This window comes from Berghia stephanieae, chromosome 2, assembly GCF_034508935.2.
Source record: "Berghia stephanieae isolate SIO BIC M18660-M18661 chromosome 2, UCSD_Bste_1.3, whole genome shotgun sequence".
In the NCBI taxonomy this organism is placed as follows: Eukaryota; Metazoa; Mollusca; class Gastropoda; order Nudibranchia; family Aeolidiidae; genus Berghia; species Berghia stephanieae.
This window is the reverse complement of record NC_088361.1, coordinates 40,179,362-40,203,614: the sequence shown is the minus strand read 5'-3', so window position 1 is coordinate 40,203,614 and position 24,253 is coordinate 40,179,362. Positions and strand designations below refer to the sequence as shown.

Sequence of the window (24,253 nt, the reverse complement as noted above, 5' to 3'; positions counted from 1 at the left end):
CTTACTTGCAACTTCTATTTTTTTAAAAGCAAAAAACAAAAATTTGAAGAGAAACACAATATGTTGTTTCACTCACTTTATTTTGCAACCGACACAACTCATTTATCATTCATTCCACCCTTCAGTTTTCAACTACTAACTCCATGGAAATACTGTGTTTAGCTATTATGGGGCTTTTACACAAGTGGATGATTTCTGCAAGTCCCTCAATATTCAATTTTCCGGGCTCAAAATGCGTTGCTGTTGAAGGTCTGGTTATTCTCCCAATATGTTTTATGGTCAGAACTGGGCTAGAGAATGTTTTACAAAAACAGATGAAACGGAATAATTATAACTGAAAACAAAACAGTTCAATACCTTTGATTATGAGGTTTTACAAATTATGACCATTTAAAAGCTATCTTTAAAATTTTGGAACCTATCTATTCAGTGTTAAATATCATTTACCAAAATTATTTGTGTTTGTTGCTCAACAGGATGAATAATTTGACTCCAGATCGTCTGTTGATGGTGTATGACATGCGTGTGATGCGTGCCATGTCACCAATTCAAGTGGCCATCAATCCAACCTTCTTACGCTTCCTCCCTAGCATACCAAATCACATTATTGTTGTTTCATCGGTAAGTAGAAAATTGAATTGCCCTAGACATTTTCTTTTGTGGATTGTAGAAACTTCACGAGTTAGAAGACGAGTTTGCATGTGTCATAACAATCCATCTCAATTATACATATTGGAGGCGGGCAAAAGGCCTCTGCAGTTGGGAGTAATTAGTGACCCTACCCAATCATCGTCGGTGATATCGGTCATCCACTATACTAAATATCATTGTAGTCAGAATATTGTCATGAAAGGGATATGCTCTCTCTTATATTTATATCAATATTTCCTTTAGAGTTGCTCAATATTATAAATCAATTTACTTTACCTTCTTTGATTAAAATCCTTTTCCTTGCATCTTTTTTTTTTCTATTTTAGATATTCTTTTGGTCGTCTTTTAAGTCGGGTGATTCATTACATTTCTGACAGAAAATACTTTACGACAGTTCAATGTTATGACAGGAGGGTACCAAGAAATAATCACCCTTTTCAAACAAATTGTGATTATTTAAAGGATATTTATTGTAATAATTGTTAAAGTAATTGGTCTTCGATTTGTACATGTTTTGACTTTCACAAATATTTTGACAGATGGGATCATTCCAGTTGGTAGAAACCATCATCAGTGGAGCACCTCCTTCAAGAATTACATACCCTGTTGAGACAAATGGCAACATAATCATGGCCTTTGATGTTTCCAAGTCAGAACAAGCTTTAGCATTTGGTGACAGTGGAGGTAAATGTTTTCACGAAAGTACTTGATAATGACTTTCAGGGAATTATTATATTTTTTCCATACAAACCTAAAAAAAAATATGTTAAATTGCAATTTAAAAAAAATAAAAAAATAATAAAATGAAAATGAAACGCCCCAGCAACAAACGGAAATGAAAACAAAAATGAAAACAACAAATTTTTTTTAAAATTAAAAAGCAAATTTGAAGCAAAAACAGGTGCTTTTCTGATTAATTATTCACTCTTAAAAGCGTGAAAATAATTATTTTCTACCATATATTGAATGTATTTGGAAAGTTCAATTGGAAGGATGAATAGTAAAAATTGATATCTTTACAGCATGGTTTATTGTCACCTATCCAAAATGATTTGTCATTAGATTTTCTTTTATTATTATTATTATTATTATTATTATTATTATTATTATTATTATTATTATTATTATTATTATTATTATTATTATTATTATTATTATTGTTGTTGTTATTGTTTTATTATCATTATTATTATTATTATTATTATTTTTATTTTATTATTTTATCTATTTATTTCTATTTTACTATTTTATTTAATTTATTAATTTTGTTAGGCAATTGTAGGACTCACACGAATAGTTCAATTTTATGGTCGTTTATATACTTGTTTCCGTCACATTACTTTTTTTTTCTTTTTGGTAGGCCTGTCTTTTGACTTTCTTACCATTGCTTAACACTGAATAAGAATGTTATTAGTTATTTACAATCCATCTTTTCTCCATTTCAAGGTCATGTGCATCTGTATGGAACAAGTCCACAATGCATGATCAATCCATACTCAGAGCCATGTGAATTTGCTGACCCGGTAAATTTATACTTGATAACCATAATTTTAATTTTTTTCTTTAATTGAGCTTTATATAGCGCAATATCCACTAAATGTGCTCAAAACGCGTTACAAGGGGTCCCAGGTCAACAGCAACATTTAACATGCCGCCTGTTAGACGATATTATAATTTTTCGGACAAAGACAACGCTGTTAACAGCCAGGTACTCATTTTACACCTGAGTACGGTGAGAGAAAGTGAGTAAAGAGCCTTTTCCAAGGACTCAACTATGCGCCGTGCGCGAGGCTCGAACCCAGGTACTTCCGATCCGTAAACTTTTTCTCATGATTTCTGAAATGAAGACCTTTTTGCATTCAATCCTATTATTTTCTCTGTCACTTTATGAAAGAAAATCAATTTGAGATTAGACTACTATACTATAACAAGACCACTCTTTCCGTTTATAAAATACTGTCGAAATTGTCATGCGCAGAGCCATATCTGTCTCATATGGAGCACTGGGCCTAAGATGCTGGTGTTTTCCTTAGTTACCTCTTTATTCTCTATTAATCATAGGGCTTTGCAATTTTTGTAATTATATAGGTTGCTATGATGAAATTAATCATTTCAGTGACATTGGCTAACTTGAAATGCTTCCGATTAATTCCTTTTAAATGTTGAACTAGTTTAAAACAGCCTCGTTTTAGAATAGACAACAATTGTCAGTTTTGTGGGGTTTTTTTTTTGGTCATTTACTGCCATTGCGTGTACAAAATGATTTTTGGCGCTTTATATAAGAACTAATATAAGATATAGATCATCATGAAAAATTGCCATGCCTACACTTACATTTTGAATTAATTTCACTTGTAACCGTGGTGCAGTTTTTTTAACCAAAGGTACAAAGGTGTCAATTCTTGCCTGGAAAAACTACAATGATAAAAGCAATGATACCTATATCTATCCTGTATCCAAATTGCAATAATCAACATGACACTTTGATGGAAATTAAGACGGTGCAATTTGTGGGTCTATTATTGCATTTTAAAATGGAACTAATTCAAAGTTGGTTGTGGAAATATATATTTAAAGTTCTTTACAAAATGTTTGATAAAAATATTGATTAATTTTGAATCTTAACGAAGGAAAATAGTAGCACAGAGCGTTTGTTTGTTTCTCAGACAAAAAGAATTAATTCCCGTTGACACATTGCAATCAGCTGCTCTGCCCATGAAAAATCGAGCTTTGTTGACAGTCTAGTGATAACTATTGTATAAAGTTGAGTCCTCATACAACCTGGCCATAACAGTTATGTCTGATGAAAAAAATTGAGTAAAAAGTGAAAAGTAGTCCTTCAGAGCCATTTGGCCCATAAAGCTGGAGTTTATCCCATTTCCTATAATGTGAAACGGACAATAACAATTGCTTGCTATTCTTTGGATAGGACACTGTCTATCGCAAAATACTTTCCACTAAATCTAACAGACTCAGCTACCCATTCACTGCTGGATGGACAGAGGGGTCAGAAAAAAATTTCTACTGCACCGGGGATTGATCTTGGTCCCTTTGTGTGTGAAGCGAGTGCTCTACCAGCTGAGCTATCGGGACCCCCGAAAAAAATTGAAACAGTACTTGGTGTCATGTCTCATTCAGCGTGTTCAGTGTTGTTGTAGGTTTAGCTTGTCAGGTGCTTTGAGCATATTTAGTAGATATTGAGCTATTCTACAAGTAATTGTATTGAGATTGTAACCTATTGAGATCAATGATGGACTGACTGCCTATTCAGCTATACCCATGCCCTACCCAGATCAAGGGCCACTTGTTTCAGACAAGTAAGTTAATATCTTTGGTGATTGCTCTTTTCAATGTTATGGCCCCAAACTCTGGAATACCCTACCCCAACCCATTAGACAAATCGAGAATATCTCAAACTTCAAATCTGCTTTAAAAGTTCACTTTTTCAAAATTCATTTTACACCATGCCAATTGTAATGTTTGTATTGTATACTATTATTTTAAGCAATTTGTATTTTGCTTCAATATTTCATTTTAACTATACATATATTTGTAACGTAATTCATTATCTGTAAAGCGCTTGAGATGTTTGGTTTCATGGGAAGGGATCGACAGGTGTCATTATTATTAGTAGTAGTATTACAAATGCTCATAATGTTTATAAAAATCCTTTTAGACCTGTTATCCGTCAAGTTGTTAGGATTTTCCCAAACAAAGCTATTAAACAATATTTATTTTTAAAAATACAGATAGAGCAGCACGGTCCTATTGAGATCAATGATGAACTGAGTGCCTATTCAGCTATACCCATGCCCTACCCAGATCAAGGGCCACTTGTTTCAGACTTCCCTGAAAATATGATGGCAAGAGCCTACAGGTATGAAAGAAAATCTACTGTACATAAATCAACTGATTCGGTAAGGTATTACAGTCAATGCAAAGAAGAAAAAAAAAGGGGGGGGGGGGGGGGGGGGAGGGAGGAATCTTTCTGATTGGAATTACTATAGATGACAATTATAATTGATTTAATTATATTACCCACTTATCACATAATATTCATCAGCTTATCTTTAGACCACTATAAATCTCATAATTGTAATGTGTAAAATGGTTGAACAAGATTAGTCATCAATTTGACAAATTTAGTAATCCTCAGGGCGAGAAAAACAATTGTTTGCTTGGATATTTACATAAGATCAGCCTTGCTGCCTCTTCCATCCCCACATATCTTCATGTAGGTTTGTGTCCTGATTTGGAATGGGCTGTGAAAAATGTTGGTTTTGCCTTATCCTTGCCAAAAGGGTCTTTAATTTTTCCTGGCCCTTAATTTATCTTTGTGAGCTGGGATGCCCCCTTCCTGTCTCTTTTGTCTCTTTGTATTTATTATTTTAATTTTTTTTAAAACCCAATTACATTGTCATGAAATTACATTGAAGTTACATCTGGGACATTTCTATTTAATTTTACATTGTTTTCATTTTATTTTCCCAATATTCAGGAAACCATTGCCTATTGATTCTGAGATTCTGAAATCCATGAAAGTCTACCAAAATGTTGGTTATGCTCCCAACCTCAACAAACAAAAGAGAAACGTCTGTCCTTATGACATGGGTGACAAGACTTCAGACAGTCGTAAAGCTATGGAACCTGAATCTCCCATGGGCAGAGGTACGATAAATTCCAATATTTGCTTTTCAATTATTCTTTTAATGTTTTTACAATAGGGTGCAAACAGTTTAAATTTATTAACTGTAATTTATTTTAATAAAGACTGGCAACTCTTTTAAAAGAAAAAAATAATAAATAAAAATAAAATAAAGAATGAAATCAATTTATACTTTTTAAAATTTATAGGTCAATTTTTGATAATTCTGATGAAACAAAATATTAGTGCAGTTTCATCTTTTCATATGATCTCGGGTGAAGTCGAGGATTTTTTTAATTACTACCTTGTCATCCAGCAGTGATTGGGTAGCTGTGGAAAGTACTTTGCAATAGGGTAGCATCCTATCCAAAGGGTAGCAATCAATTGCTATTGTCTGATTCATGCATTAGAAATCGGGATAAACTCTGGCTTCATGGGGCTGATGGCTCTGAAGGACTACTTTCAACTAACAGAATCATGCCTTTTAAAAGTTGTCAAAGATCAAGGGGTGGAAGAAAATAAATGTGTTATATGCAATTTTATAAATAATAAAGAAACAAACTTTATTCCTCCATGGGGAAATTGGTAATTACAAGCGTGAATGACAAGAATAAATAGATAACTGTTACAAAATGTATTTACATAATTTTATAAGACAATATAGTGAATAAAAATAAAAGTAAACAAAAGTGTGTCTATAAAATTAATATTAATACATAAGAATATATGATATATTTTGTATGTCATACATTATATGATATATAGATACAGCAAGAAAGGGCAGACTAAATTAAAATGAATTCCTTATAAATATATCTTTTCACCAACAATTAAAGATGATAAAATGATATTTTAGAGAAAATGATAAATATGTTTTATTTTTAAATTGATTTTTAATTTTATATCATACAAAATAGGTGACGATCCTTTTGCAACAGTTCCCAAGCGTTATCGTCGAGTTGAAATCAAGTATTCCAAATTAGGAGTGGAAGATTTTGATTTCCGTCACTACAACAAGACAAACTTGGCTGGATTGGAGCCTCACATTCCCAATGCTTATTGTAACTCCATGTTGCAGGTATAACATGGTTGAAGTAGATTTAGAGTCAATATTCTCAGGAAGAGTGTTGTAGTGAACAAAAATTCAAGTTTGAAACAGGAAAACTCTGATTAGATTTCAAACTTGGGACAGTATCTGTTTAATGTGATTATTTATTTTCTCAAGAGCAGTCTGAAAAATAGAAAAGAAACATTTCGATAAGGTCTCTTGCAGCAAAATAATTATTGCTATTTGAGACAAATTGATTAAAAATTTGAATACAAAACACAATGGAATCGAAAAGAAAAATGCTCAAAATATGTATTTTTGGGGTTATTTTTAACATGCAGCTATGATATTGAACAATAAGGAAACTATAATCGAGTTATTGTAATAACAAATGGTGAAGACGTAGAAATTCCCAAATGTGTATCATACAAGATATTTATTTCTTTTTATTTAGGTCTTGTACTACATGGAACCTTTGCGGTGTGCACTTCTGGGTCATGTGTGTGCAAGAGAATTCTGCTTGTCTTGTGAGCTCGGTTTCTTGTTTCATATGCTTGACTGTCAGAAAGGAAAAACATGTCAGGTGAGTTTGTGTGGTTTAATCATTTAAAAAAAAGTTAATTGAACTATATATTCAATTCTGTAAAGTGGTGTGTGTAGCTTTATCTAATTTGCAGCTACACATCAGTGTATATGCATTTTCCTGCAAAAAGAGCTATTTGTTTATGATATCACATCTTTTCGAAATGTAGATCAAATAGGCAGTATGCCTTTAGATGATCCATAAGACAATTTTGAACTTATGGTAGTTATATAATTATGATATTGTATGGAATTTGTCATTCAAATATACATTCTTCCTGAAATGATTAAATACATCATTATCAAGTGATGCCGGCTCTGAGACAGACATTGGCGATCATGGCCCTCCAATCATCCCTGTTCTCTGATCGTCTCAGAAAGTCCATGTTTGTCTCATCCATATCTCCGATTCGTGTCCTGAGACTTGGGACATAGCTTATTTGTTGTCTCCCTCTGCTTCTTTTTCCATCAATTCTTCCGAACAAGACCTCTTTCTCAATATGATGATTAAATACACACTTGTAATATTATGATTCACATCTGTCACGGTACTTGGATGTCAAAAGATATCTAGTTGGAAAGGTCACTTTTTTATGCAGTTTTGGTGATATCATTTACAATGGAATACTCCATTGCATGCACACATTTCAAATATTACGGGAGTTAGGGTGAACTTTTAAATTTGCAAGATGTAAAGCTCTTTTCATCCAAAGATATCAAACCAGACTGCATCAGGCTAAGGTTTATTCCCTTATACAATCTGTATTTGGTTATCAGCTGCCTTTGCATGAAAGTGCATTTTCTTCATTACAAGTCAATTCTGGCATACTGGCACTTTGACATTTCCACTCCATTTCATCTATTATCATCAAAATGACCAAGTTCAGGTCGCTTTCATTGTTTGGTTTTCTGCAATATCTGTTGTTGCTGATGGTGATATTGATTTTGTCTTGGTAGAATATTTTCCCATGATATGATAGTCTGTTAATTTTAAGTACCTGTAAGTTACATACTGATGGCATATGTTTATAGAAAGAGTTATTGGAGAACTTGAATTCATTTTGCCACTTCTAGCTGCTAAACTTCTCTAAATTACCAAATTAAGTAAATTAAAATGCTGATAGTAATGTGTTAATTAGATACAAATGATACGAGATGGCTGTCTTTTATGACAGAACTCATTTGCTTTTTCCTAGAGAACAATAATAATTTCTGTAAAAAGCAATCCTTCATCACCTCTAAACATTTGTTTAATAGATGTCTTCGCAAACTCCTGAAGATAAACTGGATTGACAAAATTAAAAACGAAGAAGAATGGAGAAGAGCAGGACAAGAAGCCATTGAAGATGAATAAGACACACATTAAAGACAGCCCTGCAATGGAAGCCATCCGGAAACGGGAAAAAAGGAAGACCGTGGTCAACCTGGAGGAAAGACCTTCTAGTAGAACTGGAGAGGTCTGGGATGTGCTGGCAGGAGTTGGAAAGATCGGTGGTCCATACCCACTGTGGGATGAGGACTGAAGAGGAAGAAGAAACGGCAATTATGTTTTTACAGTATGGGCAGATTTGGAAAGCCACTTGGCATTTTTAAAGATTTATTTCTTTATTTGTTTTTTTTTCTCTTGCAGGCTACAAACTTCCTCAGAGCTTTTAGAACAATGCCTCAAGTTTCTGCTCTTGGTCTCATACTCCATGACATTGATGAAAACAGTGGCAAGGTTCAATTTCCTCGTCTCATTCAGAGCTGGCAACGATTTGTTCTAATGCAAATCCATGATGTAAGGTCCAAATAGTACATACTTAAATATATATTGCTTTCATCAATATTAATGGATGTGAAATGTTTTGTCTTTAATAATCATTCACTATTTATTGAATATAAAATAATGAATTGCCAAACATGATGAACAAAATAATTAAAATGCGTTTTGAACCCAAAGCCTTCTGTGAACCCACATCTAATTTTTTTATAAACAGTTATAATAGATAACAATAATTGGGAAGTATCTAAGTTAACGATTGTAAGCAGCATCTGTAGTTCAGTTCTGGAAGTAGTTAAAGTTTTGATTTTGGTTTTGAAGAAATAACTTTGCCAATGTATGGTGTTTGCTTATAATTCATGTTAAATGATTTAAATAGGAACCGAAGCAGTTTGAAAATGAGGACCTTGATTCTATTCAGTGCCAATAGATTCAAGTGTTGCTCTGTCAAAAGAGAACAATCACACTAAAAATAACTCTTCGGATAAGCATAAGCAGCTTTGCCTGAATTTTTAGGTTTAGAAGTTCTGACTTTTTTGCTTTATTTAGTATATTATATTCTAGACAATTTCTCTGTAACAATTCAGATTCTAATGTTTGACCACTTCTCTGTAACAATTCAGATTATAATGTTTAACCACTTCACTGTAACAATTCAGATTATAATGTTTAACCACTTCACTGTCTGGGTGGGGATCCTGACCTCCCATAGTGGGCAGGGAGGTACATGGTGTGTCTTCTATCCCCCATACCCGTTTTCCAATTGTTTCCTGTCATTGTCTTGGAATGAGATTACTTAATTTTGTCCTGACCCTTGCCGGGGTTCCTTGGCTGGGAGGGAAATAGTCGAATGTATATTATAGTTTTGGGAGATTCTATTTTTTTCCTTGTAAATCATCTCTCTGTTATGCATTGTATTATGTTTAGTTTACATATTATATTATATGATTGGTAAACATTTGAGTGTATTCCTCTTAGTTGGGACCTGTGCTTGTGTCTGGATGAGACTTTTAGGTGATCTCAAACGTACTTTGACGGTGTGCTCTTGGAATCTACATCTGTTCCCTATTTGAACCAATTCCCCTTTGTCTTACCTTTTCTTTTGTGCTTTAATTGTAATTCTAGAACTTTTTACTATCCAATTTTCTTCCTTTTTACTGGCGCTGATATGACCTTAATGTGTTGCAAGCGCCGTAAAACCCTTAAAAACAAAAACAAACACTTCTCTGTAACAATTCAGATTATATTGTTTGACCACTTCTCTGTAACAATTCAGATTATAATGTTTAACACTTCTAATATGTTTTCATTTGATAATGAAAAGTATTTCGTTCACATTGATTTAAAAATTAAGGAATAATTATAATATAATTTGATTTTTTGTCTTTAGGAAACTTGTGTTCCAGTTGAAGCTGACAATAGTGATAAAGGCTCGACGAGTGAAAAAAAAGATGGTGAGAAAGGTGAAGAAGAGTCCAAAGATGGAAGTAAGAAAGGAAAAAAGAAAGGGAACAAGAAGAAAAAGAAGAATGAAGGAAAATCCCAGGAAAATCAAAACGGAGGGGCAGAGGGCAGGTCAGTTTTAGAGTGGAGATGTTTTAACCCATTCAAAATCATAATTGTTATTCAGTTTCAAGAATATTATGTTAATTTTTTTTCAGTCAAGAGAAAAAAAAATGCAAAGATCTTATAAGCTATCTAAAGTTTGCTCGAAAATATAGTTTAAGGGAAAAAAAATTATTTGTATATTTGTAGATCTTTTTAAATTTTTTTATTTTCTTTTATTCTTTAGTGATGATTGTGAAGAAGAGGACGAGCCTGAAGTGTAAGTAAATTCTACATTTTTATCTCCCAAGATCTCAATAATGATACTGTAAAAAGCTTTTTATTTAAATGTCAATATGAAGGATTTTCAATACTCGTTGTTTTAAAGAAAATCTCTGTATTTCCACGTAAAATTTTCCATTGGAAGGATTTTTTGGGGGGGGATAATTTGTGACCCATCACCTCAAAACAGTATTATTATGTTGGGGTGAACTAAATGATAAATAGCGAAGCTAAAGTTAAACTGATCAAGAATATGAAATCTTGGCTTTTTAACACTCTAAAATATTATACTCGTGCTACTTCGTATAACATATAAAACTCAACCCAAATGCGATATTTTTAGTCATAAACATTTTACAGCACTTTGATCATCAATCATGACACAATATTGTTTAAAGATGATGGGTTACATTTGTTGTAATCCTGATGTGAATCATTGACCACAATGAATGTGATGGAAGACAATTAAGCTGATTTTCATCTGTTTGCATCCGCCTGAATTTTTGACAGACTGGAAGTCAGAAAGCTTGCCCATTCTAAAGATTATTCCCTTAACCTTCTGGAATATCATTAGCTACAATGATGGGTTCGTTTACTGCCTGAGATTTTGAATTATTTTTTCTCGAGGCTCAGGAATTATTTAAGACTGATTGATCTTTGTGAAAAATACTCAGATTTGAGGGATACAAGAATTTTTCTAAATATCATTAATCCTTCTTCATTACAACAATAAGCTCATACTTTTGTATTCGGATAGAGGCTTTTGATTAGAGATCGTGAAGTGCGACATTTTGCAATCAGATTGTATGGATGGGGGTTCATGACCTCCCGTAGTGGGCAGGGAGGCATTTTCTGTGTCTTCCTGGGTGGGGTTCATGACCTCCCATAGTGGACAGGGAGGCATTTTCTGTGTCTTCCTGGGTGGGGTTCATGACCTCCCATAGTGGAGAGGGAGGCATTTTCTGTGTCTTCCTGGGTGGGGTTCATGACCTCCCATAGTGGGCAGGGATGCATTTTCTGTGTCTTCTATCCCCTAACATGCTTTCTGTCTTTATCTTGGGATGAGATTACTTGGTTTTGTCCTGGCCCTGACTGGATACCCTCGTTGGGAGAAACAGTCAAATGTGTAGTTAAGAGTTTTGTGAGATCAAATTTTTTGGTCTTGTTAATCGTCTCTGTTATGCACTGCATTATGTTTTATTTACATATTATATATGATTTGTAAAACTTTTGAGTGTATTACTCTTAATGGGGACCTGTGCTTGTGTCTGGAAGAGACTTTTGGGCAATCTCAAACTAAGTACTGTGGTAGTGTGCTCTCGGAATCTACATCTGTTTCCTTTTTGAACCAATTCCCCTTTGTCTTACTTTTTCTTAGGTGCTTTAATTATAATTCTAGAACTTTTTACTATCCCCATTTTCCTCCTTTTTACTGGTGCTGATATGACCTTAATGTTGCAAACGCCGTAAAACCCCTAAAAACATAAAAACAGACAGTCAGATTGTAGAATTTCTTGCTACAGTTTGCAACCTTTGGAATAAGTTGTGTTTTAAGTTTGAATCTAGTTATCCTTATGATTATATTTTTTTTTCTTCTGTGACCTAGAACGATGACTCGTTCAATCATCCGTGACTTGTTGGGTATCCAAACAAAGTCTACATTACAGTGTAAGTGTGGGGTGACTAATGAGAGAGATGTGGATGGGACACACATCAATCTGATGTACCCGGACTGTCAGCCTGATGGTAAGTAGAAAATTGAATTATCTTAATTACAAGACATGTTAACCCTCCAGCATTCTTATGTCAACGAGGAAAACTATTGGAGAAATAATAGTGTGATGTGTTGTTTGTTTTCTTTTTTTAATATTGTTGTCGTTGTTCTTGTATTTATGCTCATAAGATAGTTTTTTAAGTTGTGTTGCCTTTCTGATAACCTAAAATATCCGATTCATAAAGTTCTGGCCTGGTTTTAGAGAAACTACATTTCTATGCTCAATCCAGAGATATACATGTGGCTGTTATTGACGATGCAGTCAGTAAGCAGTTTAAAAGGACTCTGTTCCTAATTATCACATTTTTAATCCAATGCAATAAATTTAGAGAATCAGTTCCAGTTACCAACCAGGACCAAATTGGTGATATTGTGTTTGCAAACTAAACATTTAAGATGATTATGATTTCAACTAAAGAAATAAAACTGCTATAATATATTTATAAACAGTTAAAGCAGCAATTGCTGTTATAGAATTCTTTTGTTTCTGATGCACATGCAAAGGAGAAAGATATTACAAGACTATATATTGATTTAAAGAAAAATATATAATAATAATCTCGTGTTGTTTTTTTATCATAGTGCTTACTACGTATGTATTCTTTGTCAATTTAGCGGGTGGTTGGATGGGAGCATCACCCTTGAATCATATACCTATGATGTTCGCATGGGTGTACGATCCGATAGTGATGTCGTTTCTTCTTCTCTTTACTAGCCTATCCTGCTTCTTTGGTTTGTGATTGTATTTTTGACAGGGGATATTTTTTTTCTGTAAATCTTCTGCCTGTTTGTTCTTGGTTATTTATAATTTAGCTTATGATATCTTTAGGTTATGATTTTGATTTACATTTGTACTATTTTTGTTAGATTGCTTGTTTTTTTGTTTCAGCGGTCTCTCATATAACTTCAATTGTGTTGGAAGAGACCTAAAGCAACAAACAAAAAAATTTGTCAATTTACATATTTTTATTATCACGATCATTATGTCATTTCAACAGAGTTCGGAAGACCCCCTGTTATCAGCTTTGGTGATGTTGTCCAACACAGTATGACTGCATCCACCAACATGCAGGCCTGGTGCGCCCAGTGTAATCGCTACCAGCATCATGTAAATAGTCTATATTCACCTTTCTTGTATCATGAAATTGTTTCACATTTTATTTTCATTGATTTTATTGTCTATTTCCAATCCATAAGAGCAAGATTTGCAATATTAGATTTGTATGCTGATAAAGTTTGAACATATTTTTTTATAATGTTATTAGTGGAAGAAAGATGATTACTGATATGAGTTTTAAAATAACCAAAGAAAACGAGGAGGGGGGGGGGGGGAAGAATAGCTGCTGCTGCTGCTGCTTCTACTACTACTACTACTTGGTTATTGTTGTTAAATTAAAAAATGTATTTTTCTCTGTCATTTTCATTTCAGTGCCAACGCAAAAGTGTTCAGAATTTACCGGATATACTTGCCTTAAATTGTCATACAGAAATGGAGAAAAACCTAAATTTCTGGAAAACTCAATTTCAGGTAAACTGAGAATTTTCATTGCAACGACTTTTAAAATTTCAATCTATGTTCTTCTTCTTTTTTTTTTCTCAAACTTTAATTGGCGTCTTTAGATTTACAAGTAAAGACACACCCTACAAGCAAATGCAGTTATATTGTTGCATATTCAGTATATATAAATATATATTTAACAATGTTTGATCTTGGCTGAGAGCCAGTAGTTGAATTTCGTTCTATGAAATGTTGTTAAACATTATGAAGGCAGAGTCGATTACTTGTAGGTATACTGCATGTTTGGATTCTTTTCCTATAATGTCATTTTGTTTCTCAATATTTGTCATTTAAGCTTGTCAGGGAGAGACACCAGGAAACAGCGTCGGCTACTGCATACATGAAACCAAGCAACCAGTCTGCCATCAAGTGTCGCTTTGGCATGGCTTGCCACCGACCTGACTGTCGCTTCCAGCATGATGGGCCAAGAGAGTATGATTTTCATTCATTTTATAATCTATAGTCAAATGCTTAAAGAGATTTGTCTAGTGCTTATGTAAGATTTATATTATTGGGTCGATCTCCCTATAAATCTGGTATGTTAGCAGTTATCTTGTTTAATTTTTTTTTTTAATAAAAAAAATAGAGCTTTTGTATAGAGCAATATCCTCTAAACTTGCTCAAAGCACTTTACACAGGGTTCCTGGCCAACAGCAACAGGTAACATGAAGAATGAGACATGATGCCTGTTAGGCGATATTACATATTTTTTCGACAGAGACAACGCTGTTAATGGCCAAGTACTCATTTTACACCTGAGTACGGTGAGAGAATGTGAGTAAAGAGCCTTTACCAAGGACTTAACTATGCCTGAGCGAGGCTCGAACCCATGACCTTCGATCCAAAAGAGAGTGTCTTACCACAAGACCACAAAGCTGGAACAGTTTGAAAGAATCTAGACTGCTGAGCAGCCCATAGGCACAGTTACATTAATTGAAAAATTATTTGTTTTTCTTATGTCCAAAGGTTAAACAATATAAATCAATCAATCAAAAGAAAAAGTGGAAACTTATAAATTAAAGCTTACAATCCAGATATTTTTACCTTATCAACTTTATTAAAAAATTGGTGTGTAAATTTACAGCTAAATATATAGTAAGATTAGATATCCATCATGTGCTGTCCTTTTAAAATGATTGACTTTTTTTTTCAGGTGTGATAACCAGGCCCCTAAGAAAGTCGTAGAAGATGAAGACTTTGGACCCAGTTGGATTCCTCTGGGATTAAAGGTCACAAGGAAACCTGAAGGTGGAGTGGAAGTTGAGGAAATATCGGATGAGGTAGATGGCTGTATTTTTTCTCAGTATTTGTGAATAACCAATATTTTAATTACAAAATGTAGCGCAAGGAAAGAAGATGAAATGATTTGAAAGAATTGTTAAAATCATGTATTTTGATTATTATTATTTTTAAAAATCATTTTATTATGTTTCTTTAATTTGGGCTTATAGTGTAAATTTGAAAAATGTAACAAAAAAGCAAAACAACTAAAATGTTAGCTAAAATGTGCTGAAAAATGCCTTAAAACTAGAAATGAAAGCTTTTAGAAAATAATTATTGAAAATTTTTTCTAGAAATTAAGGGAAATGGCAAATCATTAAATTTAGAAAGAATTGGAAAATTTTATTTACAAAAGGATATTGAAAACGAGCATTTGTGTAGCAGAATATCCACTTGACATGCTCAAAGACCTTTAAAAGGGAACCCTAGCCAATAGCAGCATTTAACATGTAGGACGAGACAATATTACATTATTTTTTTTCAGCTAGGTACTCATTTTACACCAGAGTATGGTGAGAGAATGAGAAAAGAGCCTTTTACAAGGAATAGAGTGGGACTTTAACCCAGGACATGCTGGACTGAAGGCAAGCGTCTTACCACAAAGCCGCATTTAAATTGGAAAGTTTTAGTATTGTCTTGTTTTATTATCTCATATGAAAGACCCCTTCAGTTTTAGAATTGATTTTTCTTTCCCTGTAGGAACCTTTACCATTAGAAACAAATGATGACGTTCGTTACTATGAACTTTATAGTGTGGTGAGTCATGTGTTGGATCATTCTGGAGGTAATCTGGTTACATGTCTCAAAGTGGGGGAGAAATACCATCAACGGAAGGAACGAGTCACCTGCACCCAGTGGTACCTAATCAATGATTTTTGCATTACTCCTGTTGAAAAGGTAAGAAGTGTTTTGAAAGATAGGTCACGTCAAAAGTGTTACAAGAAGCAATGTCAGTGCTACTTTTTACTGAATTTGAAATACTGCAAGGGTGTTGTTTTTTTAAACAAAAATTCTACTTATTTAGATTTTTTTATGTCTTAAAATGAATGTTCTCCCGTTTTTTTTGGGGTTTTTGTTGTTGTTTTTTTGTATTTTAAAAATATAAATTTGTTGGTTTTTTTTTCAACAAAAAGATCATAAACAGAATTTTATAATGTTCAACTTTTCGCAGTATTATCCAAGTCATTTCTTTAACCAAATATCACCATTTTACTTACAAGCCTAACAACTCTCGATTTGGTCAGGAATTTGATAAAGAACATGCCCTTCCATTTGTTTATTGTAGTAAGCGCCGTTTTATATGCGCTAGTCGCAAATGGTTATGATTATCATTTTTTGTTCGTTCGTTTGTTTGGAGGCCATCTTAGTTAAAGGGAAATTAAGAATTTCATTGTGTCTGTAAATAGCCAATTGTTATTTAATAAATCACTTTAAAATATCTTTTCCTTTGCATAGGATGAAGCTGTGGACTTTAAGTTGAACTGGAATGTTCCATGTATCATTCATTATTCACGGAGACAATTTGTCGAATTTCACAATCTTAAAGGTAAAGTCACTGGTGTTATGGTTACAGAAATTAAGAGTGGCTACATGTTTTGATATTTGATTATTATTTTTTTTTGATTTCTCATTCCCTTTGTCTTGCCAAAAATCAAGATAATGTCTCGTATGTATGAGTCTCTGCAGTTCAATGAACAAGAATGTATGATTTCACTAAAGATACCAATTTGTTAATAGTTTTGATTGTAGTAAATAGATTATCAAAAACATTTTGACTCATTAAGATAAGATAAATAAAGTAATGATGATTCGTGTTGTCATGTTGTCTTTTATTATAATGTTTCAGTTAATGAGTGGGATACTGCCGACATTTTGATCAATGACACAGCATTGTTAAACCCTGAGAGACGCAAAGTGGATTTTTTCCCACTCACACCAGAAGAGCTGCCACAAAAGGGGGATATTGTTGCTTTAGATGCAGAATTCGTATCTTTGAAAGAGGTACATACTTTATTAAATTCAATTACTTTGTAGAGCTACTGCAATTTTAAAAATTATTTAAACTAGTCGTGAACAGAATGAAAAGCCAAAGCAAATTAACTTAGATCAACAAATTTAGACCAATGATTTAAAATTACACCTGCAGAATTATAGGTAATAGTGTTTGAATAGATATTTATGTAGAAATATTGTGTTCTGTTTGCAGGAAGAGGCAGAGCTCCGTAGTGACGGAACAAGATCTACAATCATTCCATCCCAAAATGCGGCAGCCAGAATCACTTGCATCAGAGGGTAGGTTGTATCATAGCTTTGGTAATAGATTAAATTCAAAACAATACAAAAGGAGAAGGAAAAGAAAAAAAACCCAACTAAATACCTGTGATTTTGTCTATGAAGTATTTTATTTTATTCAATTCTCAGTCAACTAAAAAAATTTATATAAATGAAATAAATATTTAGTTTTTATTTCTTCTCAAGTATTTCTTTGAGTAACATTATACCAATATTTTTGAAAATTTTCAGATCTGGGCCAAATCAAGGAGAGCCATTTATTGATGACTACATCAGTACTCAAGAACAGGTACAGTGCTTACCCCTTGAAATTTTTACCTGATCAAAGAAGGTTTTCCTTCTCTATTTTACATTTCAAATATAGGTTTAAACGGAATGTATGTGCCATAGAGTTCACAATGATCATTTTGAAAATACTTTACACTGTAGTCTCAAAAAGACAACCTTTTTAATATGCCCAATTCCGCAAACTTATTTTCACTTTATCGTACCCCTCCTTTTCATTCTCCTATACAAGCATAAAAATCTAATCACGAAAGATTTTTTAAAGTTTGAATGTTCTATAGAAACCCATACACTGAAATGTACCTAATTTTTGTTGTTGTAAATTCCATGTGAAAAAAAGAAAAATCAGTATTAGTGTAAACATGGACGAGAACTGTCAATTAACAACCACAAAAGGACCTTGCTATTCCATTAATGCATGGGAATAAGATTATTTCTACATGCTATATTTCACACATAGCTTGTTGGAGACAAAAAGGATTGTAGTAAGCGTTGACATTGACCACGTATATAATTCACATGTGATACTTCCGTGTTAAGTGTATATGCTATTTTTTTCATGGTGACAATTTTCACCTATTTGTTTGTTTCTGCTCCATTGTCATTGTTCATGCGAGAACTTATTTTGGCGAGGTGAAAAAGGGAATTGTCCAGGCCGGGAGCCTTTTCCCAATCAGAGGAGTAAGATATAGAGAAAAATTCAGATTCCCAGGATTTTGTCCCAATTTGCTTGGCTTCTCGATTGGAGAAGTTCCAGATTTTGGGGTCCTACTGTATTTTCATTGACAAATATCATCACAGAATAAGGAGCAAGGCATGTTCCTAATTTAAACGACAACAAAGAAAAAAATTATTTTATCATTAATTTTCTTTTTAACTTTTGGTAAACAAGCAAAAAAGACTTCAGATACATAACAGATGGCACGCTTTGTGGTATTGGATTCTTGTGCACTAAACTAATTTCTAAAGATGCTCTGATCGGGTCATTGCTTTTACTAACAATAAATAGCTTTTACATAGCCCTTACCTGGTAACAGCAGGTTCTAAGGCATTTACAATGGCCATTATAAAATAATATTATAATTAAAACATAGGGCTCCAACATTTTGTCTTTAGAGGTAATTGTTGAGTTGTTTATAGGCAATGTAAGGTAGATTAAAAAGAAATTTAATTAAGTTTATGCTTATATTATTCGCACATAGGTGGTGGACTATTTGACCCAGTACTCTGGCATCAAGCCTGGAGACCTGGATCCCAATCTGTCAACCAAGCACTTGACCACCCTCAAGTCGACCTACCTCAAGCTGCGATACATGGTTGACAATGGAGTCATCTTTGTTGGTCATGGTCTGAAGAAAGACTTTAGAGTCATCAATCTATTGGTGAGCATTCTGCTGTCCATTATGTTGGGTATTGTCATAACACTCACCAACCTTAGTGATTTCTTTCTTGTTGTATTATATTTATCGTGGTTGTCCTAATATTTTTGTCATTTTTTTTACTTCCAATAATAAAGCATCCTATGGTTTGTCTCAATTAGAAATAAAATTATGAAAAATGATTCCATTGTGTTGATGATATGACAGGCTCTAATGCATGCAAATGATAAAGCATTACATTGCCGTGGCAAAAATAAGAGATGGTATTTTATTTTCACATGTGACCTTAAGGAATACTATATTTTTGTAAAATGGCTGCATTACCATGAGAAGATTCAGAATGTTTGTATGACATGCAGCACAAATGAATCTCTTTAATTATTTAGGAATGCTCAATATATATCAGCCGACATTTGTATAATATACAATAGTATATAGAATTCAGAACTCGATTTGTAAGGACATTTTGCCAATGGTGACAATTTAATTTTATGTTTCTTTCAGGGACTTAAAAAATTTTTTTTGCAAGAAATATTTAAATTTGGAATTAAACAATGTTATTGATCTATGATTTTGTGGAACAAGGCCTTTTAATTCCTCAATTCTTTACATGAAACCACTCTTGACATCTTTTAATCCCCTTTGCCTAACTTTTTTTTTCTTTAGTAGTTGTTAACTTGATCTAAACATTTTGGCTATTCTCATATTTTACTTTTTACTGGTGCTGAAATTACTAATAGTGTCCAAAGTACTCAAAGTACTGGAAAACCTCTGAAAACAAGGAAATAAATAAATGTCTACCTTTGAATTGTGTTTGCGTCTACTATTTTAATTGATGTCAAAAAGAACAGATTTATTTGCAAATATATTTGAGTCAAAATACATTTTTAAACGTTTTTACATATATATATATATATATATATATATATATATATATATATATATATATATATATATATATTATATATATATATATATATATATATATTTTAAATTAATTAATTTTTTTTTTAAATGTTTTTTTTTAAAAACAGGTTCCCAAACCACAAGTCATGGACACAGTGGAGTTGTATCACCTTCCAAAGCAGAGATTCATTTCCCTCAAGTTCTTGGCCTGGTATTTCCTCAGTAAGTCAAATGACAATGTCACAAAACGAGTCGATGTTGATGATTTTAATGAAGGAAATTGTAAAACGAGAATTTACGCACTCTAAACACAAAACTAGTGTTGTAGTAAATATTTGCTAAATCTGAACTATTATTTAGTCATCTTTGATTGTGTAAACCTGTCCCCCTAATTTTGCTTTTAGAGTGAAGACATAAGATTGTATCAAATGAAAGGCAATATGGGCCAAGCTGTTTATTCAAAGTAATTTTTAAAAAGAACGCGATCAGGCTCTAATCATTGTGCTCTAAGAAAAATTTTCTCAAAATATGGTGATCAACAATTTCTCAAAGTTTGATTATTTAAACTCAATTCTTATTATACAACAAATCGAATCCTTGTATTGTATGCAGATTGTTCAAAAGATATTGCTTTCTGGGTGGGGTTCCTGATCTGTGTCTTCTATCTATCACCCTTTATCTGTTTTCCAACATGCTTTCTGTCTTTGTCTTGATATAAGATTACTTGGTTTTGTCCTGGCCCTGGCCGGATATCCTATCTGGGAGGGAAACATTCAGATGTATAGTTAGTTTCGGGAGATGGTGTTATGTTTTTGTTTTTTTTTTGTTTTTTAGTTGTAAATCATCTCTGTTATGCACTGTATTATGTACATGTATATGATTTATAAACGTTTGAGTGTATTCCTCTTAGTGGGGACCTGTGCTTGTGCCTGGATGAGACTTTTAGGTGATCTCAAACTAAGTACTTTGATAGTTTGCTCTTGGAATCAACACCTATTTCCTATTTGAACCAATTTCCCTTTGTCTTACCTTTTCTTGGGTGCTTTAATTGTAATTCTAGAACTTTTTTACTAACCCAATTTCTTCCTTTTTACTGGTGCTGATATGACCTTAATGTATTGCCGTAAAACCCTTAAAAACAAACAAATTGTTATTCTTGGAACTTTTACTATCCCATTTTCTTCCTTTTTAATGGTGCTGATATGACCGTAGTAATATGTTGCAAGTGCCGCAAAACCCTAAAAAATAAAACAAAAACAAACAGATATTGTTTTAAAAATGTCTTTTTTTTTTTTAGCCAGTTGTAATGCGCTAGTTTGCTCCATAAATGTGCATTACTTCACCATTGTTTTTTTACAAATTTCCGGTTCTTTGCATTTCAGAGATCAACATTCAGTCGTATACTCATGACTCTGCAGAAGATGCAAGAACTGCTCTCCAACTCTACCTCTATTACAAAAAATTGAAGGATGAGGACCATGATAAGGTGGGTAGATTTTGATAATATCTGGGAAAAGTTGTAGATTGTGTACTTCACTGAGTGGTTGAATTTCTATGTTTTATGCATTTACAACAGATCAGTTAGATGGATGTCCATTAATGGAAAGATATTGTACGCATTTCAGAGAGGATGTCACAAAGTGCGCACGTAAACCGTATGCTTATGTAGCGCAGTTTGCAACCTTGTTTATGTGTGCTATATTCAAGCTACGACACCGATCAATAACCAAACACAATACGTTGATAAAGGTTTTGAAGCTAAATGAAGATATATTTTATTACAATATAACAAAGATATTATGAGATATGAAGATGAAATGATAGATGTCATAAGTATGAAATCAAATGGATGGATGACAAATTGATGGAGATGGTGTGATGATGAATATGATATGAAAGCGATATGAAAATATATAATTAAATCAATTAATTATCAATACTTTACCAAACCGCTACCACATCAGACAATCTCACAGATAGGTTGCAACCATCACAGTCATACAGGCAACTAATAATTAACTAACTAACTAAACACAATCCAGACGTGTAGAAGAAAGCCAAAAGAGTGTCCTTGATATTCAACAAAAACTGTAAGGTTGTTCTAATATTGTTAATTTGTCTCTTCTTGAAATTGTTCTGATTTCACAGTATTCATAAACAGATCAATTGTTTCTCAATGTTCTGATATTAAAATAAGCAAATGGTTCTTCACAGGTAACTTATAAAACAGGCAAATGTTCAGTTTCTATTAGTGTCAAGCTATGAGCGTATAGCCTAAAGTTGGCTTGTTAAAGCCCAGCCTCCGACGGCTCATTCACTTTAAAGAAAGAAAATGATTTTGTTATAATATGATAATCATACGAATATAACTCTATCTATATTCGAACTCACTCAATATGTTTACTTTAAATGAGTAAATATTATTTTACTTTAACAAATCAATTTATTAATGTTGATTAATATTGCTTTACTTTGTAGATATGAAATAATAATGCTTTATAGCAAGAAAAGCTTATTTTCTTTACAACAAGAATATATTACACAATTAATTTCATTATCTGATTAATTAATTGAGAATCAAAATTTAAAGTGATATTATGATATTGATATCAAAACACAATCATAATTGTAATCACAATATATTATTCAAAAATCTCACCAGAGCCGAACAGATTATTGAAATCACAAATTAAGTCTACACAAGACTTTAATCAAACTCTACACAAGAGTTATAACACAACTTGATTCAGCTCAAACTTTGAGCACCACAAAGTCTACACAAGACTTAAATCACACTCTACACAAGAGTTAACACAAAACGTGTTTCAGCTCGAACTTTGAGCACTACAAAGTCTACACAAGACTTTAATCCAACTCTACACAAGAGTTAAACAAATGAGCCTGAAAGACTCCGCTGTGGTTATCGCTTAGAGACTATGAGCCTAAAAGACTCCGCTGTCTGGTCTCTTTTGAGACAATGAGCCTAAAAGACTCCGCTGAGTGGTCTGAAGAAACTGCTCAAAACTCTGGCATTTATAGGCAAAAATCAAGCAAACGAAGCAAAATTCTACCCACACAAACGGATGTTAGTCATATCCGTAAACATCTGAAATTCCTTAAAACTCCCCCAGATTCCATAATCATGGACAACAACAACCCATCCTGATACCGGACATCCTCATATCAAGGATAAATAAATTCGTCAGCCCCATAGTTACGAGATATCAATCAAGCCATACCATAACAAAGTCACTCCCGTAGAATACAGGGATCCTACTTTGCTTATAAGTTTACGGCGAAAACAAGATTGATGCCTTTCTCACAATAACACCCACACTACGTAGTTTAATTCAAACTTCCGGGCCATAGGTGCATGATCTGATACAACCTGTATCAACAAAAGAAGGGTTGTTCCGGAGGGATTACAATAACAACAACAACTAATACTACGACGACGTACATCCTGTCGTAAACTGACGCCTACACGGAAGCATTTCGTTACATATCTCCCCCCTAAGACTAAATTTGGTACAACATTTAGTTAGATCATCGAAATGCCTCAAGATCACATCGATCTCGACAATTATTTGGGCTCATGGTTGTCCCTTCCTTCAACAGACAACATCGGCATCACACATCCACACTTCAACTCCACCTTGCCGTGTGTCATGCATTTCGGTGGTTCATGATCCTTGTTTTCGTCAAAACATGGAAGTCGAGGACTCTTAACAGTGGGAGCATGAGTAAATGATCGAATGTCACTTGTCATACTGTCGTTGTTGGAGGAAGCCTGACACTCCGACTTTAACCTAAGCAGTTCAAGCTCTTTCTCCATCAGAGCTTCTTGCCTTTGAGCTCGTGCTCTGCTTATCTCCTCCTCTTCTTTGGCACGTTCTCTCTCCTTCTCTTTTCTCTCTTCATCTTCTTGTAACTGGGCTGTCACCCAAGCACGGAGATCTTCACCCCTTAACTCCAATTTTTCTCCAGGTTTAATTAATCTTTCCACATCCATCTCTAGGACAATTAATCAAACCAATTCAAATTCAAATAAACAAACTTCAATATGTTTATCGACACTGTTGCCGTAAATGTTACTTTCACGTAGAATAAAGTGGTATTACAAGTAACCTTATTAACGATATGCGGTCAATATAGATCCCAAAACAGATTCAAAACAGGCAATTAATACCGATTCCTACACGGAATTCAACATTGATCTATATATAGACTCAAATATAGAATCAAAACAAATTTACTACAGGT

General features: G+C 33.3%; 1 protein-coding gene across 2 annotated transcripts in view; it reads left to right on the top strand.

The window, feature by feature from the left end:
• The window catches only part of LOC144964863 (PAN2-PAN3 deadenylation complex catalytic subunit PAN2-like), a 39,662-nt gene that overhangs the window by 9,724 nt on the left and 5,685 nt on the right, over nucleotides 1-24,253 (top strand). For both annotated transcript variants that reach the window (XM_078899579.1, XM_078899580.1), the window contains exons 8-30: nucleotides 477-621; nucleotides 1,191-1,335; nucleotides 2,098-2,174; nucleotides 4,401-4,528; nucleotides 5,150-5,319; nucleotides 6,214-6,374; nucleotides 6,799-6,927; nucleotides 8,557-8,706; nucleotides 10,079-10,263; nucleotides 10,481-10,513; nucleotides 12,122-12,261; nucleotides 13,288-13,397; nucleotides 13,719-13,817; nucleotides 14,143-14,279; nucleotides 15,001-15,127; nucleotides 15,828-16,025; nucleotides 16,584-16,674; nucleotides 16,975-17,129; nucleotides 17,335-17,420; nucleotides 17,652-17,709; nucleotides 18,908-19,087; nucleotides 20,119-20,212; nucleotides 21,373-21,476. In XM_078899579.1, coding sequence (XP_078755705.1) covers nucleotides 477-621; nucleotides 1,191-1,335; nucleotides 2,098-2,174; nucleotides 4,401-4,528; nucleotides 5,150-5,319; nucleotides 6,214-6,374; nucleotides 6,799-6,927; nucleotides 8,557-8,706; nucleotides 10,079-10,263; nucleotides 10,481-10,513; nucleotides 12,122-12,261; nucleotides 13,288-13,397; nucleotides 13,719-13,817; nucleotides 14,143-14,279; nucleotides 15,001-15,127; nucleotides 15,828-16,025; nucleotides 16,584-16,674; nucleotides 16,975-17,129; nucleotides 17,335-17,420; nucleotides 17,652-17,709; nucleotides 18,908-19,087; nucleotides 20,119-20,212; nucleotides 21,373-21,476 — 2,902 coding nt within the window. The remainder of the gene's footprint in view (nucleotides 1-476; nucleotides 622-1,190; nucleotides 1,336-2,097; nucleotides 2,175-4,400; nucleotides 4,529-5,149; nucleotides 5,320-6,213; nucleotides 6,375-6,798; nucleotides 6,928-8,556; nucleotides 8,707-10,078; nucleotides 10,264-10,480; nucleotides 10,514-12,121; nucleotides 12,262-13,287; nucleotides 13,398-13,718; nucleotides 13,818-14,142; nucleotides 14,280-15,000; nucleotides 15,128-15,827; nucleotides 16,026-16,583; nucleotides 16,675-16,974; nucleotides 17,130-17,334; nucleotides 17,421-17,651; nucleotides 17,710-18,907; nucleotides 19,088-20,118; nucleotides 20,213-21,372; nucleotides 21,477-24,253) is intronic.